The sequence below is a fragment of the Carettochelys insculpta genome, chromosome 1, assembly GCF_033958435.1.
Source record: "Carettochelys insculpta isolate YL-2023 chromosome 1, ASM3395843v1, whole genome shotgun sequence".
Taxonomy (NCBI): Eukaryota; Metazoa; Chordata; order Testudines; family Carettochelyidae; genus Carettochelys; species Carettochelys insculpta.
Genome location: NC_134137.1, coordinates 228,503,793 through 228,530,377, shown reverse-complemented (window position 1 = coordinate 228,530,377; position 26,585 = coordinate 228,503,793). Strand labels below are relative to the sequence as shown.

Sequence of the window (26,585 nt, the reverse complement as noted above, 5' to 3'; positions counted from 1 at the left end):
CATAAGGTGTATTTTTGACAAATGAAATTAATACATTGTCTGTGCTTAAAAGCTGTTATTTCAGTCTCTAGCGCAGGTACCAGACATATAGATGTATCTTATATCATTAAAGAACTCTGAACCCTCAGCGAGTTCTCTGAGTTTACTTATTAGTCATTTGTTTTTCACCCTGCAGTCCAGAAGTTTTCCTTTTTTGTTTGTTTTTGGTTTTTGTGTTTGTTTTTCCCCACACCCTACAGTGGCTTCATTGCAAAAAGTCTCCCCCTAGTGAGAGAATATCCCCCTTTCTAGAATCTTAATCCTGTTTTGGAAGGGTTAATTGGCACCTATTTCAAGCCATTACAGGTTGAGTCTCCCTGGTCCAGCACCCTCTAGACCTAAGCAGTCCTTAACAAAGGAATTTGCTAGACCAGGTTGGCCAATGTCAGGCCTTCCATTCCCAGCTTCTGGATCCACCAGAGCACTCGGGCTCCTTTCCCTAGCTAGCCAGGGCTCTGCTGCTGGCACCCAGGCTGATGAGCCTCTACTCCTCCCTTGTCTGGCAATCACTCCTGGGCGCAGCCCACCAGACTTTCTCTGGGACTGCTGTAGTCCTGGAGCACCCCTGGTGTAACTGGAGATGCTGAACCAAAAGTGTTGCTAGACTAAGGAAGTCTGGATTACAGAGGCTTAACCTGTGTTTAAACACTTTGTTTCATACTTCCATGAGTATCAAGACTTGGGTAGGGCAGATACGAGCATTAATGGAAGACAGGCTAATCATGATTTTTAATAAAGACTGTGAAAGACTAGTGAGACCTCACCATAAACATGCTGAAGCTAGTGGGACTTACAAGTAAGCCATCTTTCCAATATACTTGCATTCTTTCCCAAACCACGGTCAAACAGAAGAGAAGTTAGTTTCTTTGGGTGCTCTCATTCTACGTTGATATAAATAAGATTCCTAAGTTGCTTCTACTCTGCACTCTTTTTTGGCAGCAAGCAGTGTTTTTACATGCACAGTCCACATAGAGCAGGTTTAACTTACAGTCTAGACAATGAGACATAGCTTAGTGGAATAAAGATGTGCTTGAAGAGGGTGAGCATGTACCTGACTTCGTACCCTACCTGGCTCTCCCAAATCATTCCTCCCCTCTTTACGTAGCTGTTTTTAGCAGTGTGGTGTTCCTCTGCCTGCCCACTTCTGGAGCCTTTTTCTGCCCAGAAAAAAGATGCTGGCAGGTGGGAGACAGCAGCGAGGGTGTAAGCTTTTCCCTGCTGCCTCTTCCCACCCCTCTGCTTGAGTCTTTCCCTACTAGGGTGGCCAACCTGTGACCTTTGAGCCACATGCAGCTCTTTGATCAATGAAGTGCAGGTCCTGCTCAGAGCCACATGTCTGGACTGCTCACCGCTGCTCTGTGTGCACTCCCCAGTACCTGATGAGAGAAGAAGGTGGCAGCTCTAGTGAGTCATTGGCATTGGGTTAGAGTGGTGGGGCCAGGAGTGCCTAGCTCTGGGGAAGGGGTGGGGGACTGAGTTAGAATTGGGGGGATAGTGCCTCTGGGAGGAGGGGAGGGCATTGAGCCACTTATATATTTATTTTTGCACAGTTAAACAAAAAATAGCTTGGGCTCCTAAGTCACTTAAAAGCTTTTGAAATTTTTATGCCCTGGCTCAATTTGAAGTCTGGATTTCTCACCTCAGTTAATGTTGATATATTTCAGACAACTTTTGGTAGGAATATTTTATGTACTTCAAAATTTTTGGAGCAATTTACCAGCAGTAGTATTGGCTTCTCATCACCGACATTTTTAAAACAAGATTGGATGTCTTTCTAAAAGATATAGGCCGTGTCTACAGTAGCCCAAAACTTTGAAATGGCCATGCAAATGGCCATTTTGAAGTTTACTAATGAAGTGCTGAAATACGTATTCAGCTCCTCATTAGCATGAGGGCTGCCGTGGCACTTTGAAATTGACGTGGCTCACCACCACGCAGCTCGTCCAGACGGGGCTCCTTTTTGAACGGACCCCGCCTACTTCGAAATCCCCTATTCCTAACTGCTGCTAGGAATAAAGGGGATTTCGAAGTTGCCAGGGTCCTTTCGAAAAGGAGCCCCGTCTGGACGAGCCACACGGCGGCAAGCTGCGTCAATTTCAGAGTTCCACAGCCGCTGGCATTCTAATGAGGCACTGAATATGTATTTCATTAGTAAACTTTGCATGTAAAATTTGCATGGCCATTTCGAAGTTTTGGGCTAGTGTAGACACAGCCATACTGTAGGAATTATTCTGGAGAAATCCTGTGGCTTGTGTTATACTAGTCTGACAGGTCATACTAGATGATCCCGGTGGTCCCTTGTGGCTTTAGAATCTGTCACATCGAAGATAATCATTTAGTATAGCTCTTCTCAGCTTGACTAATAGACTTCTATCTATTGAAAAAATATTTTTGAAAGCTACATAATTAGGGAAGGTTTTTCATTGATTCTTTTGGAGGGAGAAGGGGTGTTCTCAGATGTGTATTTTTATATTAGCCTGGGCGGAGAGATTTTAATAGTCTATTACAAAGTATGAGCTGGAGGAGCAGTCTTTCACAAGTTTTTGTCCTAGTTTTCACCTATTCCTGTCATTCAATTGATGGTCCTGGAGCCTGTGACACAAGCTGTCACCCAAGGTTGCAGAGTCTGATGAATGGGACTAAGAATCTATTACTAAGATTCCGGGAGTCCTCAAATATAAATATGCCAAGTTCTAAGAACTGGGAAGTAAGGAAAAATAAAGGTAAATTTCTGATTTTTGTTTGTTTTTGATTGTTTGTTTGTTTCCAAAATTGACTAGACAGCTGTGATGGGGAATTGGCCCTCCCTGTCTTTCCAACGAGAGTAGTTTATGTGTGGAAAACAAATTCTGCACAAAATTCTAAAAATAAGTTCAGAAAAACAATACGCTTTCTACTGAGCAAAATGACTTCTCTTCATTAAAATGTAATTGTTATAGCTAGTGTGCATGGTTTCCACAGATTTTCAGAATGAATGGAGGGAAGCTTCTTCCCAAACTTAAATCTGCAAAACGCAACTGAAATTTTGGGATTTTGGAAAATTTAGGTAGCTTAAGGGTAGAACAAGTGGTAGGAACAGTGGGTTTTCCTGAAGAAGAGGAAGGGGTGAAGTTGCTTTTTCATAAGTAATTAAAAGCAAATATAACACTGATATTTTTTAGATGGATGAATCCATTACAGCACGTCTTGAAATCACATGAACAACCTAGCAAGAGCAATCATAAAATTATTCATCTTGTCAAAATAATCTTAAAAGTAGCCAGGGAAGAAAACTTTAATCACAAAAAGCACTACTTTTTTTTCCTCAACAAAAAGGCTATAGTATCCTGTCATTGGAATCTGTTTAAACTCTAATAATTTGGAGGATTGATGATGTTTCTGCAGCTAATGGAGATCAAGATGGATTTAAGCAACTAAAGTGAGATCTCCATTAAAAACAGAAGCTAGATGAGAAGACCACAAGTGAGCTTTTGAAAGCACCAGTGTTTCCTTTATTTTCTTACTTCAAAAATATTGTAAAAACATAATTGCAGTAGCTAGGTGCTAAAATAAAATATTTTAAACATTGTTTATTAAACAACACAACTGTTATGAGAAGGGAATATATGTTAGTGTCTAATTAAAATCATGTACAGTAGACCATGGGTGTCCAACCTTTTGGCTTGCCTGCGCCGCATTGAGTGAAGAGGAATTGTCTTGGGCTGCATATAAAATATATAATATGGTTAATGTATATAAATAACAAACTTCCTTTTTTTTTATATTTTTTATTATAACATTAAAACAAAAGAGGGCAATATAAACATAAAACTAGTGGGATATCTGAGCTTGTTTTTGTGAAACCAATGCATCAATGTCTGGTTCGATGGAAGTGGTTGCAATTCTTAGTGAGTTCTCAAGGTGCTTGTCAGAAACTTTTGATCTAATTTTACTCTTTGTGTGCTTCATCCTTGAAAAAAGTTGTTCACAAATGTACGTACTGCCAAAAAGCGATGACATGAATAAGGCGTGATTGTGAAGCGAGGGATATTTTTCTCTGGGAAGATAGGACTTCCAAAAGCCTAGTAAAGAGACATGATCAAATTTTTCTTTGAGTTGAATGTCCAATTGCAACTGTGTACATTCCATTTGAAAATTCACAGGTAATGTATTTATGTCGACTGAAAATGGAGTCGCAAATATACCAAAAAATTGATGATTTTTTTTGAAAATCTTAAAACCTATTATCATATTCCTGTATCAAAACAGAAAGCAAGGCTGCATATTTTTCACTGTTCACAGGACTGTGTTTAGCCAACGTATCAAAAGATGTAAAATTATTTGCCATAACTTGAGCTAGCCATAATTTTAGTTTCATTTCAAACGCTGTTATGGTTTGAAACATAACACAAATGAGTCTTCAAGGTGAAAATCAACTTATGTTTAACTCATTTAAATGAGCGGTCAAATCCACCAAAAATGCTAAATCTGTGAGCCATTTTTCATCTTCAAATTCTGGCACAAATTTTCCTTTTGATTCCATAAATGACTTGATTTCATTTTGCAAATTATAAAATCTTTTCAACATTTTACCCCGACTTAGCCACCTTACTTCAGAAAAGTAAATGATGTCCCCATAATCAGCATCCATACTTTTAAGGAACTCCTGGAATTGGCAATGATTCAATCCCCTGGATCTTATGAAATTCACAGCTTTGATGACAATTTGCATGACGTGATCCATTTTTAAAGCTTTTGCGCATAAATTTTCTTGATGTATGATGCAGTGATATTTCATCAAACGTGAGTTGCTGGCGGCAATTCCGCCGTCTATTAGTTTTATAAGTCCCTCTTTTTTACCAACCATAGCCGGGGTGCCATCAGTAGCTATACCAGATATGTTGACAAAGGTTAAAGAAAGTCGCTTTAATGTAATTTTTACTGCTTCATACAAATCAAGAGATTTAGTTGTCTTTTAATGGCACAAAAGAAACCATTTCTTCAGTGAGATTGTATTCGTTATCAATACCCCTAATAAAAATGGCAAGTTGAGCCGTATCTGTAGCATCAGTACTTTCATCTGTCGCCAAACCATAAAATTTGAAATTAGCAGCTTTACTCTCCAAACCTCTTTCGATAGATTTTCCTATTTCTTCAATTCGCCTGGCTATAGTCTGGCGAGACAAACTGATTTAGAAAAATCTGTTTTTTTTATCAGGACAAATTATATCTGCCCCGCCTTCCATACATTGCTTAATAAACTCACCATCAGTAAATGGTTTTGATTTTTTTGCAATCAGATTTGCTACCACATAACTAGCTTTCACAATAGAGTCTGTTCGAGTTGTAATTTTAAAAAAAAAAAAAAATCGTTGAGATGACAGACTTTTTTTCAGTTCCGCTATTTTGTCTTTACGAAACATTCCTTGATATGCATTGAATTTGGCAGCATGTTTTTGCATATAATGTCTTTTCAAATTGTAATCTTTGAAAACTGACATGATTTCCCTGCAAATTAAGCATAGTGCTTTATTATTTGTCTCGACAAAAAAGTATTCATCTGTCCATTTTTTGTTGAACACTCTTCCTTCATCCACGATTTTTCTTTTTTGGGGTTCTGTTTTCTTTTGACACAACGTTGAAGCCATGCTCAGATGAAAAAATTAATAAATAAGCAACCATTTATTTTTCTAGTATTAGCAATGTTGTATATGAAATTATATCAACATCATGAGAAAAAAACTATTTGATTCATTTTTGTACTTATTCCACCACAGCTGCTAAAAAAACTATTTTAACTTAATTTACGAAGTAATACAACACGTCCAAGTGCAATAATTAAATAAGAAAACTTACATGTCTGCTTCCCAGCAAAAAAACTTAGCGTTTGTTTGCTGGGTTAATAACAATAAACACCTGTCTTCACAGGCGCACACACGTCGTATTATCACACACGTATTATCGGTAATCGTGTTTTACTCGCCAAGTTGCACAAGCGCATATAACATCTGACACGCGGGTTTCGATTCGACTGACTGTGCGTGGCGGGCACGGGAGGCGAAGTTAGCACTGCGCTGCGCCCTCCCCTACACAGTGTTCTGTTGTTGCCTACGCAGTCCGCGCTCGAGTACCGCGCAATTGAGTCACGAAAAATATAGCTAAAAATCACATAATAATGTTAAAAGCTTACGATCTTGTGGGGCCGAATTACTAGCTGTCTAGGGCGGACCGCGGGTTAGACACACCTGCAGTAGACCTTCAAAATGCACGATTCCAAGTTTGTGCTTAACTTGCATTAACGCAAGTTAAGCACAACTCAAAATCCCGCTTCCCCTCTCCAGCCCTGGCTCAACAAACAACCCTGGCCCTCTGTAGTTCGGTTCAGTACCCCCTCCCCGCTAGCCCTGGTTAAAACCTCTGCACGCAGCTACACACACACACAGTTCTGGCTCAACTCCACCCACCCCAGGGTTAACTCCCCGCCTGCCTCCTATGGCCTCAACCCACTGCCAGGCTCAACCCAACTGCGCCCCAGCCCCAGGACTTATCTTTCAGAAGGAGCTCCAGGTGCTCCTGCTGCTTTCCTGGCTGCAGAACATGCGTTCTGCCCACAGGGGTGGAGGGGGAAGGAGAAGGAGAGCTGCCCCGCCCCCAGCTTAAGTGAAATTTGAGTTGTACACAGGTGCGTGGGAATGCAACCCTTGCGTAACTCGAGGGACTACCGCACATTTACTTGGTCAATACCTAAGGGCTATTTCGCTTATACTGACAGCTACATCTCCTAAGGTTTTGAGAAAAATCTTTGGCCAACTTCTGCCATAGACAGTGCCAGGTTGATGGAGGAAGTCTTTTGTTGACCTAACTCACCTCCCTGGTGGTGGGGGAAGACCTGTCTTCCCTCATAGGAGGACTCCTCCCATTGGTGCAGGTAGATTTTAGATTGGAGTGTTACAGCAGCACAGAGAAAGCTGTGACCCTGACGAGGTTTAATTGTAGACATGCCCTTAAAAGGTTAAATCCTGTTAATGGAGGGTTTTTTCCTCTTAAAGGTTTTAGGAAATAAGGATTACAGATACTGAGCTAACTCTTTTAAAAAAAAAATTGCATCCAGATGTTACAAGTTTACAAGAAATTCAGCTTCCTGAAGAACCATAAACTGATCTGAAAAAGATTAGACTGGAAATCTGTGTTCCTTCTTTTATAACAGGGAAAAACCCCCAAAGGCATTTCTTTCCCTACTTGTTCAAATACTGCAAGTTTTACTGGCTAATGAGTGTAAAAATATACTTACCTTAGGCAACAGTTGGTGATCTAGAACTTTCCCTTCATAAATCTATGTATGCCCAATTTAAAAAAATGCAATATAGTTAATGGATAATTAAATCTCACCATGCGTGTCCAATGCATTTCGTTTGATACCAGACTTGACCAAGATCCCACACCTAAGGCTACGTAATCGGATTATTTTTTTAAATACGTTGACTGAGAAGAACATGGTAAAAGATTCAAAAGCAATCACTGTAAAGCAGTTAGCGAATATATCTTGAGAGCTACATCTTGGAACTTAGGTACACTTACCTTTACCGTGGGTCCACTTTGGCTACGCGAAGGTTGATGGAGGGTGTAGGAAGGCTGATGGGGACTGCTCTCTCATTGATGCTGATTACTCTTCTACATTTGCTGGAGTGCCAGGAGTGAGCTTATAGACTGATTCATTGTGTCTTCCATGAGATGATACGTTTATGCCCAATGGTTAGGCCCTGCTGGGCCAGTCCCCACCATAGTGTAGGCATACCCTCTGGTGAGGAAACTTGACCTTTTTATGTGAACAATCTAGGCTTATGCTCTGAAATTGTTCTTGGTGTACAATGGTTAAGATTAATTTATGTAAGATGTGTGAAGTTGCTATCAGCAGTATTCTTGTAATGGATCATGTCCCTGTTAGGGGTAGTTTAGAGAATGTAAAGAGGAAATATAAGTGTGGGATGTTAAATAACAGCCTTTTGGTTTCATTGTACAGTACCTGGTACGGTGAGAGTCCTGGTCCATGAGTGGGGCTCCTAGCCATTACAATGATACACATGATACCCTATTATGGAACCAGACTCATCACAGTAGTTTCAAAAAGATACCCTAAATATATAAAAACAAATTATGTGGAAAATATTAGTGACGCTGCTTCTTGTGAGACAGCTTCAGCCAATGTTTCCCGATTTTATTTGGCTACAGAACCCTTTTAAACTTGAAAGAATTTTGCAGAACTGCTAAAAACAGTCTTAGGTGGTAGCAGGGCAGGAAGCTGCAGAAGACTGAGCAGCAGCAGTGTCCAGAGCTGCAAATAACACCTTAAAGAGCCTCAGGTTTCCAACCCCTAATCATACTCAGTTTATATTTGTCACAGTTAAATTCTGAAATATAAGAAATCACTCAACTATATTATATTTGTATTCAGTCACCCACGTGATCCACACTCCCTGAGAATGAATACAGGGATTTACGGTGATGGCACCTGACGGTATTTAGTAGTGATATCATCATCCACACTGCCTAGCTAAGCTGGCGTTGCACAGGGACACTTATCATGACAAACACAAATGAAAAATGTTTTAATAAAATTAATAAATGCTGAAATACTTTTAAAAATAATAAAATTATTATTGCAATGGAATTTTCTCATGGAACTCTTCTTTTCACTTCATGGAATCCTGGAGTTTTGCAGAACACCATTTGGGAAACCCTGGCTTAAGCAGTAATCTCAGGAATATTGATATAGGTAATAATTTGAAGAAAAAAACGAATTAATTTGCAGAATTGGAAGCTCTTCACACAGATATGCTAAAATTGAATTATCCCTTTAAATACAGTAGGGTCTCAACATTTGCAAGGGTTCTGCGTTCAGAACCCTTGTGAATGCTGATTTTTGAGAACGTGGGAGGGACGGCTCAGAGCCCTGGAGAAGTGGCAGCTGTTGGCACTCTGCCCCTGGGGAAGCCGCAGCTGCCAGCATTCTGGCCCCGGAGTCCCGGGGGAGCCACAGCTGTCATTGGCACGTGCCACCTAGAGCCCCAGGGAAGCCACGGCAGCCACTGGCACTCCTGGTCCTTGTGAATAATTGAATTTGCGAGTGTGGCACTTGCGGATGTCGAGACCCTACTGTATACTGTTGAGTGAAAAGATAGTATCAAAACTAGCTAAAATATCCCATGTATCCTAGGATGAGACACCAGCTAAAAAAAGACAGAATGTTATCTGAGGAGAGTGCATAAGAAGGTTATTTGTCAAAACAGGGAAGGTTGGGGCGGCGGGAGGATAAGAGTATTTAGATCAGTTAAATCATCTTTTCAGGATTTTTAGTCCATTTTTATGTATCCTACATTGTTGGCAAAATTAACATTTGCTCTCCATCACCATGCCTCCTAAAAATCACCTCTGTCGTTTCTAGCAGAAAATTATTCAAATAAATTTGAAGATCTGTTATCTAGAACCCAGATTTAAAGGGCTATGAATGAACACCTTAAAGCTTTAGAAAACCCCACAGCTGGATGGCTATAAAACCAGCCTATGATGAATTTTAAATTGCAGCCATTCAATCAGTCAGTTGGAGAAACAGATTTGTTGGTGTGTGTTGATACAGAGAATAGGGAAGTTAAATGCCGTTTAATCAATTAACCAGTTAAACGTTAAGTTGACTGATCAATGGGGGAAGAAGTCAGGCTGGAGCACCCCTGCCTGCAGCAAGGCCACACAGGGCTGGAGCAGCCCCATGGGGGTGAGGAGCAGCTCCAGTCTCTACTGGTCAACCGTAACTCGTAAGCCTTGCCCTAAGCTGATGAGGCTAATCAGTTAACTGGTTCACTTTTAACATCTCTAACAGAGAATGTCGTGAGATGGGTTGAGTGACCATTTTTAATAGGTTAATTAATTTGCACATAATGACCAGGATTACAAAAATAAGTGAATATCTTCTACTTGACTCAAAAGCTAGTAGTCTAGTAAGTGAAACCTTGTAAAGATGAGCAAAATGAGAATGTCCAAATTTACTATTATTTGCTCTAGTTACAAAGCAGCTGTCTGGACTTCCTATAAATCAGGGTGGCCAACACATGGTCTACTGGCCAGAATCTGGTCCATGGAGCCTTTTCATCTGGCCCACAAAGCTGGCAACGGTGCCATTTTGATAGCCAGCTATGGGGCACAGGGTTGGCAACCTCTGGCTCCAGAGCTGCATGTGGCTCTTTAAGGAGCCATTTCTGGCTCCAGATGCTGCTGCCACTGACACCACCTCTGGTTCCCAGGGCTGGGGGGCGGGAAGGGTGACTTGGGGCTGAGAGGGGTTAAGCCTGGGGTGGGGTGGATTTGGGGCTATTTTGTGTTCAGCCCCGAGAACATGCAAAAAATTGCTATGTGGCCCCTGATGAAAAAAGGTTGGCCACCACTGCTATAAATGTTATGGGATCCAAAACTAAAACCATCGAACAAAAACAACATCTTTGCAGATGGCATTTTATTTTATCTTACACAGCCCTTATCTTCAATACTTGTAGCTCTCCAGGGGCTTATTGGTTTTAGTCATGTCTTGGGTTGTAAGGTATGAGGCAAAAATATGGTGTTATTGCATATCAATAGAAATTACAGTGAAAATGAAAACTTGCTGTAATTTCTCATTGGCATCTACAAAAATAAAACATTTAAGATTACATGTAACTGACTCAATAGGTGCACTTCATAAGATTCTCTTCCCTGTTCTGCAAAAATTCCAGGAAGATGTCAACATCTGGAATGAGCTTTGGATGAATTGGTTAGGAAGATGTGCTATTCGTGTTAACCAGTTGCCTGTGTCCTTTATTTATTTCTGTGTGCTACAGATAAAAACACTTGGAAATATTGAGGGGGGTCGGAAATATTGCTTATTTAGGGCTGCCACCCATACGGGAATCTCTGGGAGTCTCCAGGAATTGAAGATTTATGTAATTAAAGATTGTCATGTGATGAAATTGCCAAGATACAGCCAACTAAATTGGCAACACTGTTTATTCTTGCAAGCCTTTAAAAACTCTGACCTTAAACAAATAATTCTACATTAAACCTCAGAAGAAATCCAGATGTGAAAAAAATTGGGATTGTGTATGAGTGCAGGAAGATTGAAATTGTAGAATAAAGAACGTAAAGTTACACATTTCAATCATTGACCAAGCTTGCAAGGTCTTGGGTTAAACTTGGTGACACTTCTCTGTGTGGATGTAACAATGCTTTTGAACATCACATCCAATCAATTTTCACCCTGCACCCCAACTCTTTGCCCTGGCCCTGAGCCCCCTTGGCCCCACCTGCTCCAGACACTGTCCACGTGCAGAATGACTTTAGGGAAATATCCTCAGACTTCCAGCGCACCCAGGGGCCGTCGCAGATGGAGGGTGCATCAGCTTGGCTGGAGCACCCCTAATCCACAGTGCGCCCAGGGCCACTCTGGATGGGGGCTGCTCCACCCATGCTGGAACACACCACTCCACCCTCCCCCAACACTCCAGCCTGGCCAAAACAGCCCCTGTCAATGCCCCAGCTGCCCCTCTGCCAGTTTAACTGGTTAAACCTGGCATTTAGCCAGTTAACCAATTAAACAGCATTTTACATCTCTAGTCTAAAAGTCAGATGCTTTCTTATTGTACAGTCAGTATCATCAGAGTAAAGTTACAGAAGCTCAAAACATTGCCTGGTGTCCAGATTTTATATAACATTCTTTTTCTCCTGAAAAGTAACACACAGGTTAAACATAAGAAGTCTGCCAGTGGAACCTGATGTGGCAGGATCAGAAACTGATGTAAGGTGAAGCTAGAAGGAGTCTGAGAATCCATGTGAAGAATTCCCGATACAGGTTGGTGGTTGAAAGGATGTTAGCAGCAACACAAAGATCTACTGCAGGGATCAGCAGCCTCTCAGAGGCACAGTGCTGAAATTTGGCCTTTTGACCTCTGTGTACAGGCCAAGTGTCAGTGATACTTTTTAAAGTCTCTAAGAGTCCTACTTACAGCAGCTTATCTAGTAAATAAATTAAAATACAGAACTTTACCCTTTAGGTGCTGGTTCTTTTGTTAATCCGCAGGCAGCATGGCTTTGAGCAAGCTCCTGTCTGCATGGGAAAGGAGGAGCAGGGCTGAGCTGCCTCAAGTGCCGATGAAAATCGGCTCACGTGCCACGCTTGGCATGTGTGCCAGGGGTTACCATGCCTAGTTGACAATGTGAGATACTCTGTTCTTGGCTTCACACATGACTTTCTAATGCCACTTCAAACACCCTTTTTATATCATTCTTTTTTCTTTAGAGACCAATTTCTTATTGGCCGTGTCTACACTAGTCCCAAACTTCAAAATGGCCATGCAAATAGCCATTTCGAAGTTTACTAATGAAGCGCTGAAATACGTATTCAGCGCCTCATTAGCATGTGGGCGGCCGTGGCACTTCGCAATTGACGCGGCTCGCTGCCGCGTGGCTCGTTCAGATGGGGCTCCTATTCAAAAGGACCCTGGCTAGTTCGAAGTCCCCTTATTCCTATGAGCAAATGGGAAAAAGGGGACTTCGAAGTAGCCAGGGTTCTTTCGAAAAGGAGCCCCGTATGAACGAGCCGCGCGGTGGCAAGCCACGTCAATTTTGAAGTGCCGCGGCTGCCCGCATGCTAATGAGGTGCTGAATATGTATTCCAGTGCTTCATTATTAAACTTCAAAATGGCCATTTCGAAGTTTGGGGCTAGTGTAGACATAGCCATTAATATTAAAAAGGGGATGAAGCCCAACAAAGAGGGTTTAAAGTTATGAAATACATAGAAATAAGAGGTCCTGATTTCTGAAGCAGAGGGACTGTGCATTGTTCTGTTTAAATATCTTGCTCATTTGGGACCATAATTCAGCACCTACCAGGAACATAACCAGATAAGAAAAACAATCTTTGAACTATCTTTTTATCTTAAGTCAAATGATTTTTTTTTTAAAAAAGTCGTTGACCTTTTCAATATTTTTTGTATTAACTTTTTTCCATGCCCCTCCACTTGGTCAGTGCATATCTGTACAGCGTTTCACTTAGATGTATATTTTGTTTTGCTTTATGGGTTTCCCTGCTCTAGCCAAGTGTTAATTGAGACACACAAGCTTCAGGAGAGTGTATTAAATTTTCAAATTGTTTGTTGAATATAATTTAAATGTTTATACATTACAGCCTATTCACTCCTCCTGCCGAGACTGTGTCCTTCCCCAAGTGCAGGCCCCTGAACTGTGTAGAGAGGCCTTCATCTGGTTCAAGGGGAATGGTGAGGTGAAGATGGTTCAGCCCACCTTCAACCATGTATATCAAAGGGAAACGCAGTGCACTACAGAGATGGCAATTACTCTCTTGATGTGCTTTTTGCTACAAACCTACTAAATTAAGGCATTGGAATTCTTGGTTCATTCATACAAATCCTGAACTTAAATTTGAAACTTTGAAGATTGAGCTGACTTTTTAATGCTAATAGAGTTCTTGGGAGGTCTGTATTTTCTAATTCCTTTGCCCACTTCTGTTCAGGTCCTTCCCTCTGAAACCATGCCAGAGATGACAGAGAATGAGACTCCCATGAAGAAGCAGCATCGGTAGGTATCTGTGGCCAATTAACTGGCATCTTATGGCCACCTGAAAATTCTATAGAGCTTCTCTCTCTGCCTGTGTACTGCTAGCCCATCTGTCCAAGGCTACATACCTTGGCAACATAAGTGAAAGCCTCTGGTTAGCTACAGGGCAGCAGGCAGACAAGCTCTTCTTTGAGTGATGTTTCCATGACTGCTCCACTATACACTCATCCCTCACTGTATGAGCGCAATTGGTTCCTAACTTTTTGCTTGTAGGCAAAAAATCATAAGAGGGATACTAAATTCCTATTAAAAGAGGTGTAAAAGTCTTTGGTTGGTTCCAAGTGCTTGGAGTGGCAGCAGGTGGCGCTGCTTTTGAAAGGTAATTGAATGTGGGATTGGGAGGGGGTTAAAGGCTGGGGGCAGTTTGGGGCCATGAGCGGGAGGGAGGGTTAAAACCTGCAGGCGGCTCAGGTGGAGGAAGTGGGGGCTTGTTTCTCCTGGCTACAGCAGAGGTACCTGGGGTGGGGAGTGCAGGTGGCGGGGTTTCAGAATGGAACAGGGTGGGGTGGATGTTGGGAGTGGGCTGGGGAGGGTTGCGTGGGGGGCTGGGGGAATGTTGGGACTGGGCGGGGCGGGCGCGGGTATGGGGAGTTGCCACAGGGGAATGGTGAGAGCAGGCCCTGCGGGTCTTCCCGTGCCTTGGCCAGGGACCCTGCAGCTGGCTCATATGAGCGGGGAAGTTCACTCTCATAGTGAACAGTTGTAAGTATACGTGTCCCTCATTTTAGTGAGTACTTGTAAGTAGATTACTCGTTAAACGAGAGTTGAGTGTACATGCTGCCCCACCCCCTGCACCTGAGATCAGAGGTCTTTGGTAGCTTTGGACCACACATGCAGTCCTCCCCGTCTTGCATTGTGAGGTGGGATCTATATATAGCTCTGTGTGCTCTAACTACCCGCAGTTCTTTCTCAGCTGCCTTTGGGATGGAATCTGGAGTAGAGCCTTTCTAGCCTCTGAATCATCAGATAGTACTCTCCTTCCCAGTTGAGCATAGTAGTTAGTAGTTTCTTTTCATTGTCCTCTTCCATTTTTTTTCTTCCTCATTCTTCTCTCCTTTTTAGTTTTTATCTTCAAATACATTTTTCTGCTTCCTGCTCTTCCCAGCCAGGAAGCTTTTTCCTTCATACTTACACCTGGATCACCCAGGTTTGAGAGATGCCTTTCTTGCCATGAGACCATAGCTCTGAATAATGGCCATCCACAGTGCTCCACTACAGCAGTGAAGAACACATCACACAAAAATGCACTCATCAGAACTTAACTGCTAGGGCCTGAAAGGACCAAGACATCTGACTGATACTTCTCCTGGTCAACTAGATCATCAGCTGATCCCCACTCACACCTCACTTCCTTCCAAAAGAAAACCCTCTTTCACACAGATGGGAAGAAATTGTTTGCCACATCTACCTGTAAGGAATCACCTGGCAGAACACCATTCCCTGTGAGGTAGGTGGCCTTGGCATCTTCAGGAGCGAAACATAGCTCTCACGACTACCTGAGCGCCTGTGGCAGTGGAGCTAAAACAGATCCAAGTACCTCAAATAGGTAGGCCCATAGGTGACGGCAGTATGTCTCGGCACCAAAGAGCACAGTGCGAGACCTTCAAAAATGGTACCAACTGCCCCAGTCCAATCAGTTTTAGATGCTTTTGCACAGACAACACACTCAGCACTGGTACCTCTCTTGGAACGTACCAAACCTGCAGCATCAAGGAGCCCGCAGCACTGATATAACCTTCGGCACTGACCAAACTTGTGACTTTGAACAAGCCCTCAGTTTTGATACGTTATCCAGAACTGGCAAGATCCTCGGCACCAGGGAAGGCATTGGCACTGAGTAAGCCTTCAATTCCATCTGCTGGCCATTCCAGAGAATGCACCATCCCCTCTGTACTGACACAACCACAGATGCCCATGATGCTCTTCCCTCCTCCACAGGAGTTCAGTACCCTAAAGATCTGGCGGTATCTGATGCGCCTGAGTCACCACTACTCAGAGGCAAGCTCCCCCCACCTCATGTTTCTTTGGAGTCATAGCATTTCTCCTTTTCCCCTCTGAGGATTGTCTCACTTCTCTAGTGAGGAAGAGGAATAATCCATCCTTCTACCATATATGGGACTTACAGAGGAGGCATCCATTACCCATCCTTGCTCGTCAGAAACCAGAACCAAACCAAGGCACGTGTGTTGGCCCTTATGGGCATGATGCACGTGTCCTTTCCATATTAGGTGTTTGTGCTTGCCACATGCACTGGAGCTGAAAGTTTGATCCTCAACAGTATACATAGGAAACTGCCTCTGCTGCACTCTGGAGTGGCTTCTAATAGGCTTGGTATGAGGGGTGCTGCTGGCTTCCCACCACTCTGTTCTTTCTTGCTGACATTGCTGATGTTGGAACATTTGCAGCTTCTGACCAATTCTGTCCCTTGTTTCTGTGTGAATGCATTTTTTCTAGTGTAAATAGTTTTCATACTTGACTGTTCCCTTAGGGAAGTAGTATTAATATGTCTGTTGTATGGTAGTTTATCAGCCTGGACAGGTCACACGCCAATCGACGGGCTTTAAGCTCTGTTATCTGTGCAAGTGTCCTGTGCAAGAACACATTGGTACCCACAATAGTTACCTAAGTTGTCTGAGCAAGGAGCATGTTCGTGACAAGCACTGCATCTACAAACCTTTTAAACTCTGAACAAAAAAAAGACATTCATTTCAGGACGCTACTAATGGAGATAGCACTAACCCTGGCACCAGCTCAGAGGCCAGATTCAACAATGAGCTTTGCAGCATTGGTCTAGAGTACCCTGCTTGCACTGTCTACAAGCCAGCACTGATCTCCTGCCCCAACTCTGGTCAGAAAACCAAAGAGGTCCATGCAGGGAAGGTCTACATCCCATCAGGGAAAGAAGAGGGCCAGAGGAAAACCAAGACCAGTGATGGGCAGCTTACCACCTCCATTTGAGAGTCAGGTCCCAGCTGAAACCAAGTGGTCTAGCCTGTCACATCACATGCCTACCATGCTGGGCAGCGAAGAAGGCTTCTTGTATATAGAGGTGCTATCAACTCCTGTGGCCCTTCAGGCAGGACAGGGGATTCTAATATTGTCAGTGCTGGCCTTGCTTGCTCAGACGGTTTCACAGTCCAGATGCTTAGGGTTTATGCCTTTGTAATGCTGACAGACCTGGGTTGCCAGCCCCAGAGAGAGAACCTGCAAGCATAGGGTCTAAAGCCCTGCACTCTACCACATGAGCTAAAGGCCAGCTGGCTCTTAGCTGACGCTGTAGAGCAGACACTTCACTCACCCCAGATGAGGTCTCAGTGCCTCTGGGTACTACACCATGATACCATGAAACCCCAGGGGTTTACACAACCTTCTCAGGTCACCCAATTATCTTTGAGGGAACAGGGACTCGGAGAGGCTATCAGCCTCAGTGTCCTGTCCTCCCCCACAGCTGCAGGCCACTGAGGACAGGATCCCATCCTCCAGCTCATGAGGTCGTGGAGGAAAAGCCCGCAGGAGCAGGGTAGATCCCAAGGCATCGACCGCATCATTGTCGTATCTGGACAAGGCCGTTATGGATCCTGCTCACCCAGTTCCACAAGACAACACTAAGGTACATCTGGAACTTCTGAAAGAGGTTACCTTCAACATCCGCCTCCATGTAGAGGAGCTGAAGGAGCCGCTGGATGCCTTGTTTGATGTACCGTGTTCCTTGTTGCTCGTTAAGGTGGCTGTGCTCCTGCATGGAGTGTTAAAGATCACTAATACCCTTTGATACAGCCCTCCTCTCTGCACTCCATTTCAAAAAGGGCCAAGCAGAAATACTTTTTGGCAGAAATGGGCTACAGGTATTTTTACCCCCACCAGGCTGGTAACTCCCCAGTGGTTGAGGCAGTCAGTCAGAGGGCCAGAAAGGGCCAGTCTGTGCCTACCTCAAAAAATAAGTACTCCAAGAGACTTAATCTGTTTGGACATAACTTCATTCATCTTCTAGCATTTAGTTGAAGGTGGCCAAACACCATCTTCTCTTTGGCTCCTGTGATTTCAACGTGAGGGACCATACCTAAATTTGAGAAGTCACCCCCTGAAGAGTCGAAGAAGGAATTCAGAGCAATCTTCAAGGAGGGCACAGTGTTTGCTAGAGCAGCCCTCCAAGCAGATTCTGATGTGTTGGACTCTGCAGCTTGTGCTATGGCTACTTCACTCTGGCCTGGTGGGTATCCTGGCTGCTTCACTCTGGCCTGCTGGCAGCAGTGCAGCAGTCAGTGTAGAACCTCCACTTTGATAGTTGAGCTGCATTTGCAGAGCAAATGGACACAAACTGCATGGGCTTAAGGACTCACAAACTACACTAAGACCCTAGGACTGAATATCCCCACCCAAGACATAAGTAGTTTAAGCCACAGTAGTCTCAGGGTTAAGGGAACCAGCCAGGAAGGAAGCCACCTCACACAAAAAGTAGGAGCTACAAGCACTGTCCGCACCACCTACTTTCTGCCTCTGTCCTATCAGGCTCAACCCATAATAAGCAGGGAGCCAGGAAATAATTTTGAGGGTACACCTAAGGCTGACTGGTCAAACTGTTCTTCAGACCCATGTACCTCCTTTTTTTTTTTTTTTTTTTTTTCCCCCTTGACTTTCTTTTTTACTCTCTGCGTGGACAGCTATAACCTTATACCATTGGGTCCTGAACATGATGTCACAGGGCTATCCGTTTCACTTTCTTTTCAGTCCCTACCCTCCTCCCTCATCCACATGTTTCCTTGTGTGGGAGATTCAGGGGCTGCCACAGCTAAGTGCATTGTCTAGCGTACAGGAACAGGGGTTTTAGTCCATATATATATATAAAATATAAATAATTCCAAAGGCTCAGGGCAGCCTCTGTTTCATTGTTGACCTGCGAGGCCTCAACAGATATTTAAAAAAACCTGAAGTTCCATATGGTCTTCCTGGCTTCTGTTATTCCTTCCCTGGATCCAGGAGACTGAGATGCCTCCCTCAGCTTGAAGTATATGTACTTTCATGTAGTGCTGTTCTAGGGTCACAGATGCTTTCTCCACTTTATGGTGGGTTCTGCCTACTACCAGTTTATGGTTCTCCTGTTTGGCCTAGGTGCAAACTATAGGTGTTTTACCATATGTGTGGTGGTGGTGGTGGTGGCTGCTTACCTGAGGTGCCAGAGTATCCAAGTCTACCGATACCTTGATCACAGGAGAGAGATTTTTACCTTTCCACCAGCGATACCTTACTGAGTTGGTAGACTGATTATGGGAAAGTCCTAAAGGGAGTTCTGATCAACACCACCTATCACTCCATCAAGCTGATATCGGAATTCTTACACCTTGACTGGGGTGTTCACCTCTGAGGTCTCCAGGCCAAAGACGATGCTGGGTTCAGCAAAACTGTGTTGCCATCTACACTGAGCTTCCACCTGCTTCCATTCACCTAGTGTGGAGTAGACATGAGCAAGCACTCCGAAGAAGAAAGACATTACCTTTTCCAAAGCTGCTGTTCAAGATGTGTTGCTTTTGTCCATTCCATGATCCCACCTCCTTTCCCCACTGTCAGAGTTTCTGAGGGAGCAGGGAGTTGGTGATGCCCTTTGCACTGTGCCGAACAGGCACCATTCCAGAGGCCACCAGAGCCAGTCCCCTGCAGATACTGGGGAAAATAGTGCATGTGATGAGCACACACCTAATATGGAATGAACATGAGGAACGTATCCTGAAGAACACCAGTTACAAAAAAAAGTAACTGTCTTTCCAGTCCCTCCACACCTGGATCTCCGTGCTAGGTACAAAGCATGGTTTCCAAAGCCTCCATAGAACAAAGGCATTGACATCACCATTCTCATCCACCTCTCTACCACCAGAGGTAATCCACTTCCTTTGGAGGAACAGAAAACAGAGGAGAAGATTACACCAGCACTCTCTGCTTAGCCTCATCAAGGGAAAAGGAGGAAATCATGCTTTCACCTCTTGCATCAGCAGACAATTTCAAACATTTGTAAGAACTGTTCCCCAGGATTGTGGGCTCCCTACAGATCCCTGTGGAGGAAGTGAAAGAGTAACAGCACAAACTTCTAGATTTCCTGCAGACCTCTGTGTCGGTGAAGATAGCGTTCCCTATCAGTGAGGTACTCCTCAATGTCTCTGGAATGGTGCCTGTTTGGCACAGTGTAAAGGGCATTACCAACTCCCTGCTCGCTCAGAAACTCTGACAGTGGGGAACGGAGGTGGGATCATGGAACGGACACGAGCAACACATCTTGAACAGCAGCTTTGGAAAAGGTAATGTCTTTCTTCTTCGGAGTGCTTGCTCATGTCTACTATCATGTCCCTATCAGTGAGGTACTCTTGGACCTGGCCGAGGTGCTCTGGTAGACCCCCGGACTCTATCCTGCCAACTTATAAGTGGGTAGATAAAAATAACTTCCTGCTAAGGACATTAGATTTTTAACCCCACCCCCACTTCAAACTCCCTGGTCGTCCGTGCAGGAGCACCAATACCACCTAACCAGGCTCTGGAAGTAACTAGAAGTAACCGGTTTGGTCATATGTTTATTCCTCTGTCATGCTTCAGTTTTGTATCTCCAGTTATGAGGCTTCCATGAACAAATAGTTACATAAACTATTCTAAGATACAGGCATTCAGCCAGGATCTTTCCAACAGCAAGAAGGAGCAGCTCTGGGCTCTTGTGTCCATATAGCCATATAAGCCTCCTTGCATTTGTCAGCATTGGAGAGAAGAATATTGGAGTAACTGAGATGAGACCCTGGATAAGAGATTTAGCTGGGTGGATGATTAGATATGTTATGTAGAAAGAATCTGCAAGACTTAAACATAGCCTGGATGTAAAGACCTAGAGAGAGCTCCAGGCTGAAGATGATACTCAGCTTATGGCTTTCAGTGACAAGGAAGGTGCTGGTGCTTTCCCCAGCAGTCAAAAAAAGAGTAGAGGGAAGACATGGGGGAAGAATTACGTGAACAATCATTCCGTAGGCTTCAAGGTTTGGGGGAGTGGGAGGGGGAAAGGCAGTGTTTCTCTCAAATTTATGGGAGAAGACAAGACAGGTGTGTGTGTGTGTGAGAGAGAGAGAGAAGAGTTTGTGATTCCCCGAGATGGGATTTCACCAGGTCCTCAGTTTTATGAAGTATCCGAAAGATAACGCACCCAGCAGCACAAGGCCTGATCCTCCTCCTGGTGATTTCAGTGGGAGCAGGACCTGGATGGGATTATCTCAACAATGAGATTTGAACAAGATTTGCAAATGAGCGTCCATTTTCCCTCTCTCAGCAGAAAACATTTGGTGGCAAAAGACATGGAAAAGGTTATTCTTGTGTGAGGTATTTGATTCAGGAAGGGCATTTAAACATATGCATAGCTCTTTCTTGACCTGAGGACTTGGCTTGTTTTAATCTAGACCACAGCCTTTTGCTGAATAAAAGTGGGTGTTGAAATCTGCTGCGTTTTCCCCCTACCTCACAAGCAGTTGAACTTCTTTGAGTATTTGTCCCCATGGTTCCCACTCAGGGCACATGCATCTGTGCATGCAAGACGGGAATCTTTTGGCCGGCAAATTCCTGGGGCTGTGCAGGGTCCCTGTATGGCCTCATGCCTCTAACCAAGGGCACATAAGGCAGAGCGAGTCTCATCTGTGACTTAGTTCCATCTTACTAGCCATGACAGCGAGACAGGACTATTACTCCGTATTCCAACTATTACTCCGTAGCTCTTAATTATCTTTAGTGTTTAATGTTAATTTTTCTATATTTTTTCTGGGAGGTTGACAAGTTTGTGTTGCTGATGAGGCAGCTATGCCCGTAAATGATAGGAATATTAATGGGTTTTTTTGCCTTCCAGACAAGTGTTCCACGCATGCAAGGCTTATTCAAAACACTCTCATAGTCTGAGATGTTTGAGAGCTCCAAAAAAAGTAATTTCAATGAAGGGTGTTTCTGATTCTTACACCCGCCATCAACAATAAGTCTTTGCTACATTCAGGTTGCTCTCAGCAAGGTGTAGTCACAGCTCCAACAGACATTGCTGGTCAAAAGAATCCAATCTTGTGCACTCCATAGGGCACGTGCACCTAGAATGTGAACTACGTGGACAAATGTCTTCAAGGACTGAGCTTACTGTAAATTAAGTAACTTGTTTCTTTTCCACCTGTGCCAGTGAGGCCTGGAACTAGTAAGATAGCATGGCTATTTGTACACAAAATGGAATGAGCTCTGTTCAGTGCAGCTTTTTCATGAGATGAGCTTTCCCACTGGTCAGAAATCTGTTTAGTTTTTTAAACCATCTTTATTTGTATCGCGATAGTTTCCCAAAGACTTCAGGGAACGCCGGGGCCTGATTGTGATAGGTGCCATATAAATACACAGGAAGAAATCATCCCTGCCCCTATACATTTATAAATTGCACCAATTATGCAAAGAATACGTGTTATTGTACTCTCATCCATTTAGTCTGAACATTGATTATCTTTTCTCAGAGATCATTAATATAATGTACTCCCATACCAGTGCCACTTTAGTGGATTTTTATAGTTTTTCATTTCTCTCATCCCCATGTTCGTTCTTGTCAAGAAAGCAGAAGTTTGTATTAAATGCATTTTTTAACCCTAACAATGAGAGTGCCTTAAAACATTAAAGAAATAATCATGTGGAGTTGGCTTTTTTTTCTTTCATTTCACATAATTTATTTTGTTCTCTTTTATTACAGAAAGAAAAACCGGGAGACACACAATGCAGGTAGGAACTGGCATGTTTTGTTGAGCTGCACATCTCTGAATTCTTTACTTCAATCTGCTTGATAGCATATAAGGATCAGTGCCTTTGGAATAGGGAAGGGTCCATTTATTGTAGTGTATTATATGAAAAGACTTCAGAGCCTCATATGGAACACCTGCAGCAGGGCTGCTCTGTGAACAGCCATAACCATTTTTTAAGTTGCTTAGATTATGGAAAATGTATGCAGTAATAGAAATATTACCTTTAGATAAACAGAAGAGGCCCTCTGAGTGTGACCCTTCACTCATATCCCAGCTCTAAAGGAAGATATAAGCAAAATCAGATGTTGTTTTAATGAGAGTATATTTTGAGAATAAGCATATAAACTGTATGGAGGTCAGGGGAGGCATCTGACCCACAGTTTGCCTTTTAACTTTTAAAGGTCTTGGGTTAAATATTCTGAGATGGGATTTAGGGATGTTAAAATGATTAACTGGTTAAACAATAGCGCCTAACCAGTTAACCATTTCAGCCAAGGTCCTGCTGTCCAGCCCATCACTGGCCCCACCATGGCCAAAGTTCCGCTGCCTAGCTCCATCACAGCAAGGGCTGCTCTGGCCTGGTACTATTGGCCTTTGCCAGAGTTAACTGGCAAGGTATGGTTAATCAGTAAGCCCACTGGTAATCCTCATACCATAAGGTGGGTGCATAACTGATTGGAAAACCATTCCTAGAGATTAGTTATCAGGGGTTCACAGTCAAGCTGGACGGGCATATTGAGTAGGGATCTTCAGTGATCAGTTCTGAGTCTCATCAGTGATTTAGATAATGGCATAGAGAGCACACTTACAAAGTTTTGCAGATAATACCAAGGTAGGCGAGGTTGTAAGTGCTTTTGAGGATAAGATTAAAATTCAAAATGATCTGGACAAACTGAAGAAATGGTCTGAAATAAATATAAAATTCATTGAAGACACATGCAAAATACTACACTTGGGGAAGAACAATCCGTTGCACACGTAGAAAATGGGAAGGGACTACCTAGGAAGAAGTGCTGCAGACAGCGATCTGGGGGTCATAGTGAGTCACAAGCTAAATGTAAATCAACAGCGTCTTGCTTGTGTGCAACAAAAAAAAAAAAAAAAAGCAAACATTCTGTGATTATTAGTAGAAGTGTAAAGACATGAGAAGTAAGTCTTCTGCTCTAGTCCACACAGCTCAGGCCTTAGCCTAGCGTATTATATCCAGTTCTGGGTCCAATTTCAGGAGAGAGGTGGACAAGTTTGAGAAAGTCCAGTGAAGAGCAACAAAAATATTTAAAGATGTAGGAAACTTGACCTATTAGGGAAAATTGACAAAACAGAGGGTTAATTTATTCTGGAGAAGAGACAACTGAGGGAAGAGGGGAAATAGCAATTTCCAGGCACATAGAAGTGGTTGCAAAGTGGAGGAAGAAAAATTTATTCTCTTTAACCTTTGAAGATAAGACAAGAAACAAAGGGCTTAAATTGATGCCAAGGTGATTTAAGATGGACATTGTGAAAAATAACTGTCATGGTGGCTAAGCACCCGAATAAATTGTGTAGGGGGGTGGTAGAATCTCCATCACTGGAGGTTTTTAAGAGCAGGTTAAGCAATAAAGTGTTGGGGTGGTTTAGATTATACTTAGTCATGTCTTGCATGTACGGGACTGGACTAGAAGACCTCTCCAGTCTTATGATTCCATACAGGAAATGGAAAGAGAGGCATGTCACCAAAGAAATATACATGGGACTATCCCATGCACGTTGGAATAAAATCAGGAAAGCCAAGACAAAGAATGACTTACATCTGCCAAAGAATGTTGGAGAGAAAAGGGGGTCTTCATGTCAGACAAAAAGGACAGGCCAAGAAAGTTGTGGGTCCACTCAATGGAGAATGTGAGCCAGTAATAAAGGTGATGGGAAGGGAGAGCAGATCAATACCTACTTTTTATCAGTCTTATTGCAAAAAGTAACATCTGGTTGGATGCCACAGGAAGTTACCATAGATGATAAAAGGGAAGTGATGCAGGTGGGGATAAGTAAAGAACGTGTTAGAGATCTTCTGACCAGTTTGAATCAATTCACATCAGTAGAGCTTGATATATGCCTTAGGGCACTGAAGGACTTAGTTGAAGAAATCTTGCAGCCTCTATCAATAATAGTTCAATAATATGTGCAAACTCACAGGTGGCAGGTGATGTCCCAGAAAACTGGAGAAGGGATAATCTAGTGCTCATTTTTAAAATGGGGAGAGCTGGGTAACTGTAGGCTAGTCAGTCTGACTTTGATACCTCGGAAGTTATGAGAGCAATGCATAAAACATTCTGTTCGCAAATACCCAGAGAATAAAGGAGTGATGACTAGCAGTCAGTGTGGATTTAGCCAAAACATGGAGATATACATATCTCATAGAACTGGAAGGGACCTCAAGAGGTTATTGAGTCCAGTCCCTTGCCTGCACAGCAGGATCTATCACCATCCCTGAGAGGGTGTTTTTGTTTTTGTTTTGTTTTTAATTTATTTAAATCTGAACTACTCTAGACCCTGTGAAAGGCCTGTTCAAGAATTGAATTCATATCCCTGGGTTTACAAGGCCTAACCAGTGAGCTATTCCTGAATTTTCCAGATCAGAAGAAATGGGTCTTTCCCACAAAAGCTCATCACCTAATAAACTATATTAGTCTTTAAAGTGCTACAGGATTGCTTTTTTCACTTTTTTGTTTTATGTGAATGAAGTTAATCTTCTACTTCAAATATCGTGCTACCCTGTATTACAAATAAGGACTATTTTGCAATTCTTTCAGCAAAATCCTTTACACTTACAGATAGCCTTACTAACACCTGTTTATTGTGAGAGGCTAACATGCCAGGTCAGTAAGGGGGAATGCGGGAAGTTAAATTTTTTTTTTAAACAAATTTTGCGATGTATCAAAAAGCACACTGAGAGAGAATTATTATTATTGCTTTTAAGAGCCAAGTCTTTGTCTGTCTTTAGATTTAAACTTGGCTTAAACTTTGTCCTAACAGTTGTTTTAGTTTTTATTTTTATTATTAATTTAGTATGTACATAAGGGCACCCAAAACCTGTGGTCAAAAGTAGCACGCTTGTGTAGGTTGTTGTACAGACACAGAAGGGGGTGCAAACCCTGCTTCCAGAGAACTTCCTGTTTGAAGCTTTTAATTAAACCAAGACTGTTCTAGCTAGGCAGTTGAATACTTAGGACACCGTGAGCTTAGTACTGAAGAAGAGTTATCAAGCCCATTGGAATTTGTAATTTAATGAACCTTTAATTCATATATAGACTTTATTCTTTGTAGTCGTGAAATTTGTTACATATTGTGTGTGACCCTCTGATATGATTGGTATATTTTGTGCAAAGTATGTCCTGTGAGGTGTCATTTTGATAAATCGTGATCTGTTGAACGTTACTATCCTGTTTAATTATATGTATCATCACTGTATATGAAGTTACGAGATTTTGCTATATGGTTTTCACTAAAGTATGTTGTGAGTCTGGGAGACAATCAGTGGCTACAAGAAAGATGGCCGATACCCAGACTGGTGTTAAGTGACCATCAGCCGTTGACCAGCAGGGGAACTATAAACAAGAGGCTTACACTTCAGTAAGAGACAATTGCTACATAATGGGGATTGCTTAACTCCATGACTAAGCAAGGTATCAGGACATATGAAGCTACATTCTGTGTTTAAGGAAGTATTACAAGTATGCAATCAGGAACGAACTACCTTTTGCCTCCATCTCAAAACCTGGAAATAGGAGCTTTTGGAAGACAGAGAGAAGCCTCCATGAACTGGAGGGAAGGAATGGTCCCAGCTAGAAAGCTTTCTAGCTAGTATGAACTTTGAACTGAATTCTGCCTGCAGTATCCAGTAGGATGAGAAACATGGCTTGACTCAAATCTTGCTTGATCTAAAAAAGTTCAGGATTTACTGTGATTTTACCTTTTTATTTCTTATGTAACCAACCCTGATCACTGTGCCTCAAACTTGTAATCACTTAATATCTGTCTGTAGTTAATAAACTTATTTTACTGTTTTATCTTTGCTCAGTGAGTTTGTCTAAAGTGCCTGGGGAATCTGGTCAGATCACATAGGCTGTTTTATGTCCACTATCTTTTGACAATGTGATGAGC

The 26,585-nt window shown here is 42.7% G+C and overlaps 1 protein-coding gene across 2 annotated transcripts in view; it reads left to right on the top strand.

The window, feature by feature from the left end:
* Nucleotides 1-26,585, top strand: part of USF3 (upstream transcription factor family member 3) — a 63,295-nt gene that overhangs the window by 4,666 nt on the left and 32,044 nt on the right. For both annotated transcript variants that reach the window (XM_075000854.1, XM_075000865.1), the window contains 3 exons: nt 11,772-11,890; nt 13,571-13,635; nt 22,400-22,428. In XM_075000854.1, coding sequence (XP_074856955.1) covers nt 13,589-13,635; nt 22,400-22,428 — 76 coding nt within the window. In that variant the 5' untranslated portion in view covers nt 11,772-11,890; nt 13,571-13,588. The remainder of the gene's footprint in view (nt 1-11,771; nt 11,891-13,570; nt 13,636-22,399; nt 22,429-26,585) is intronic.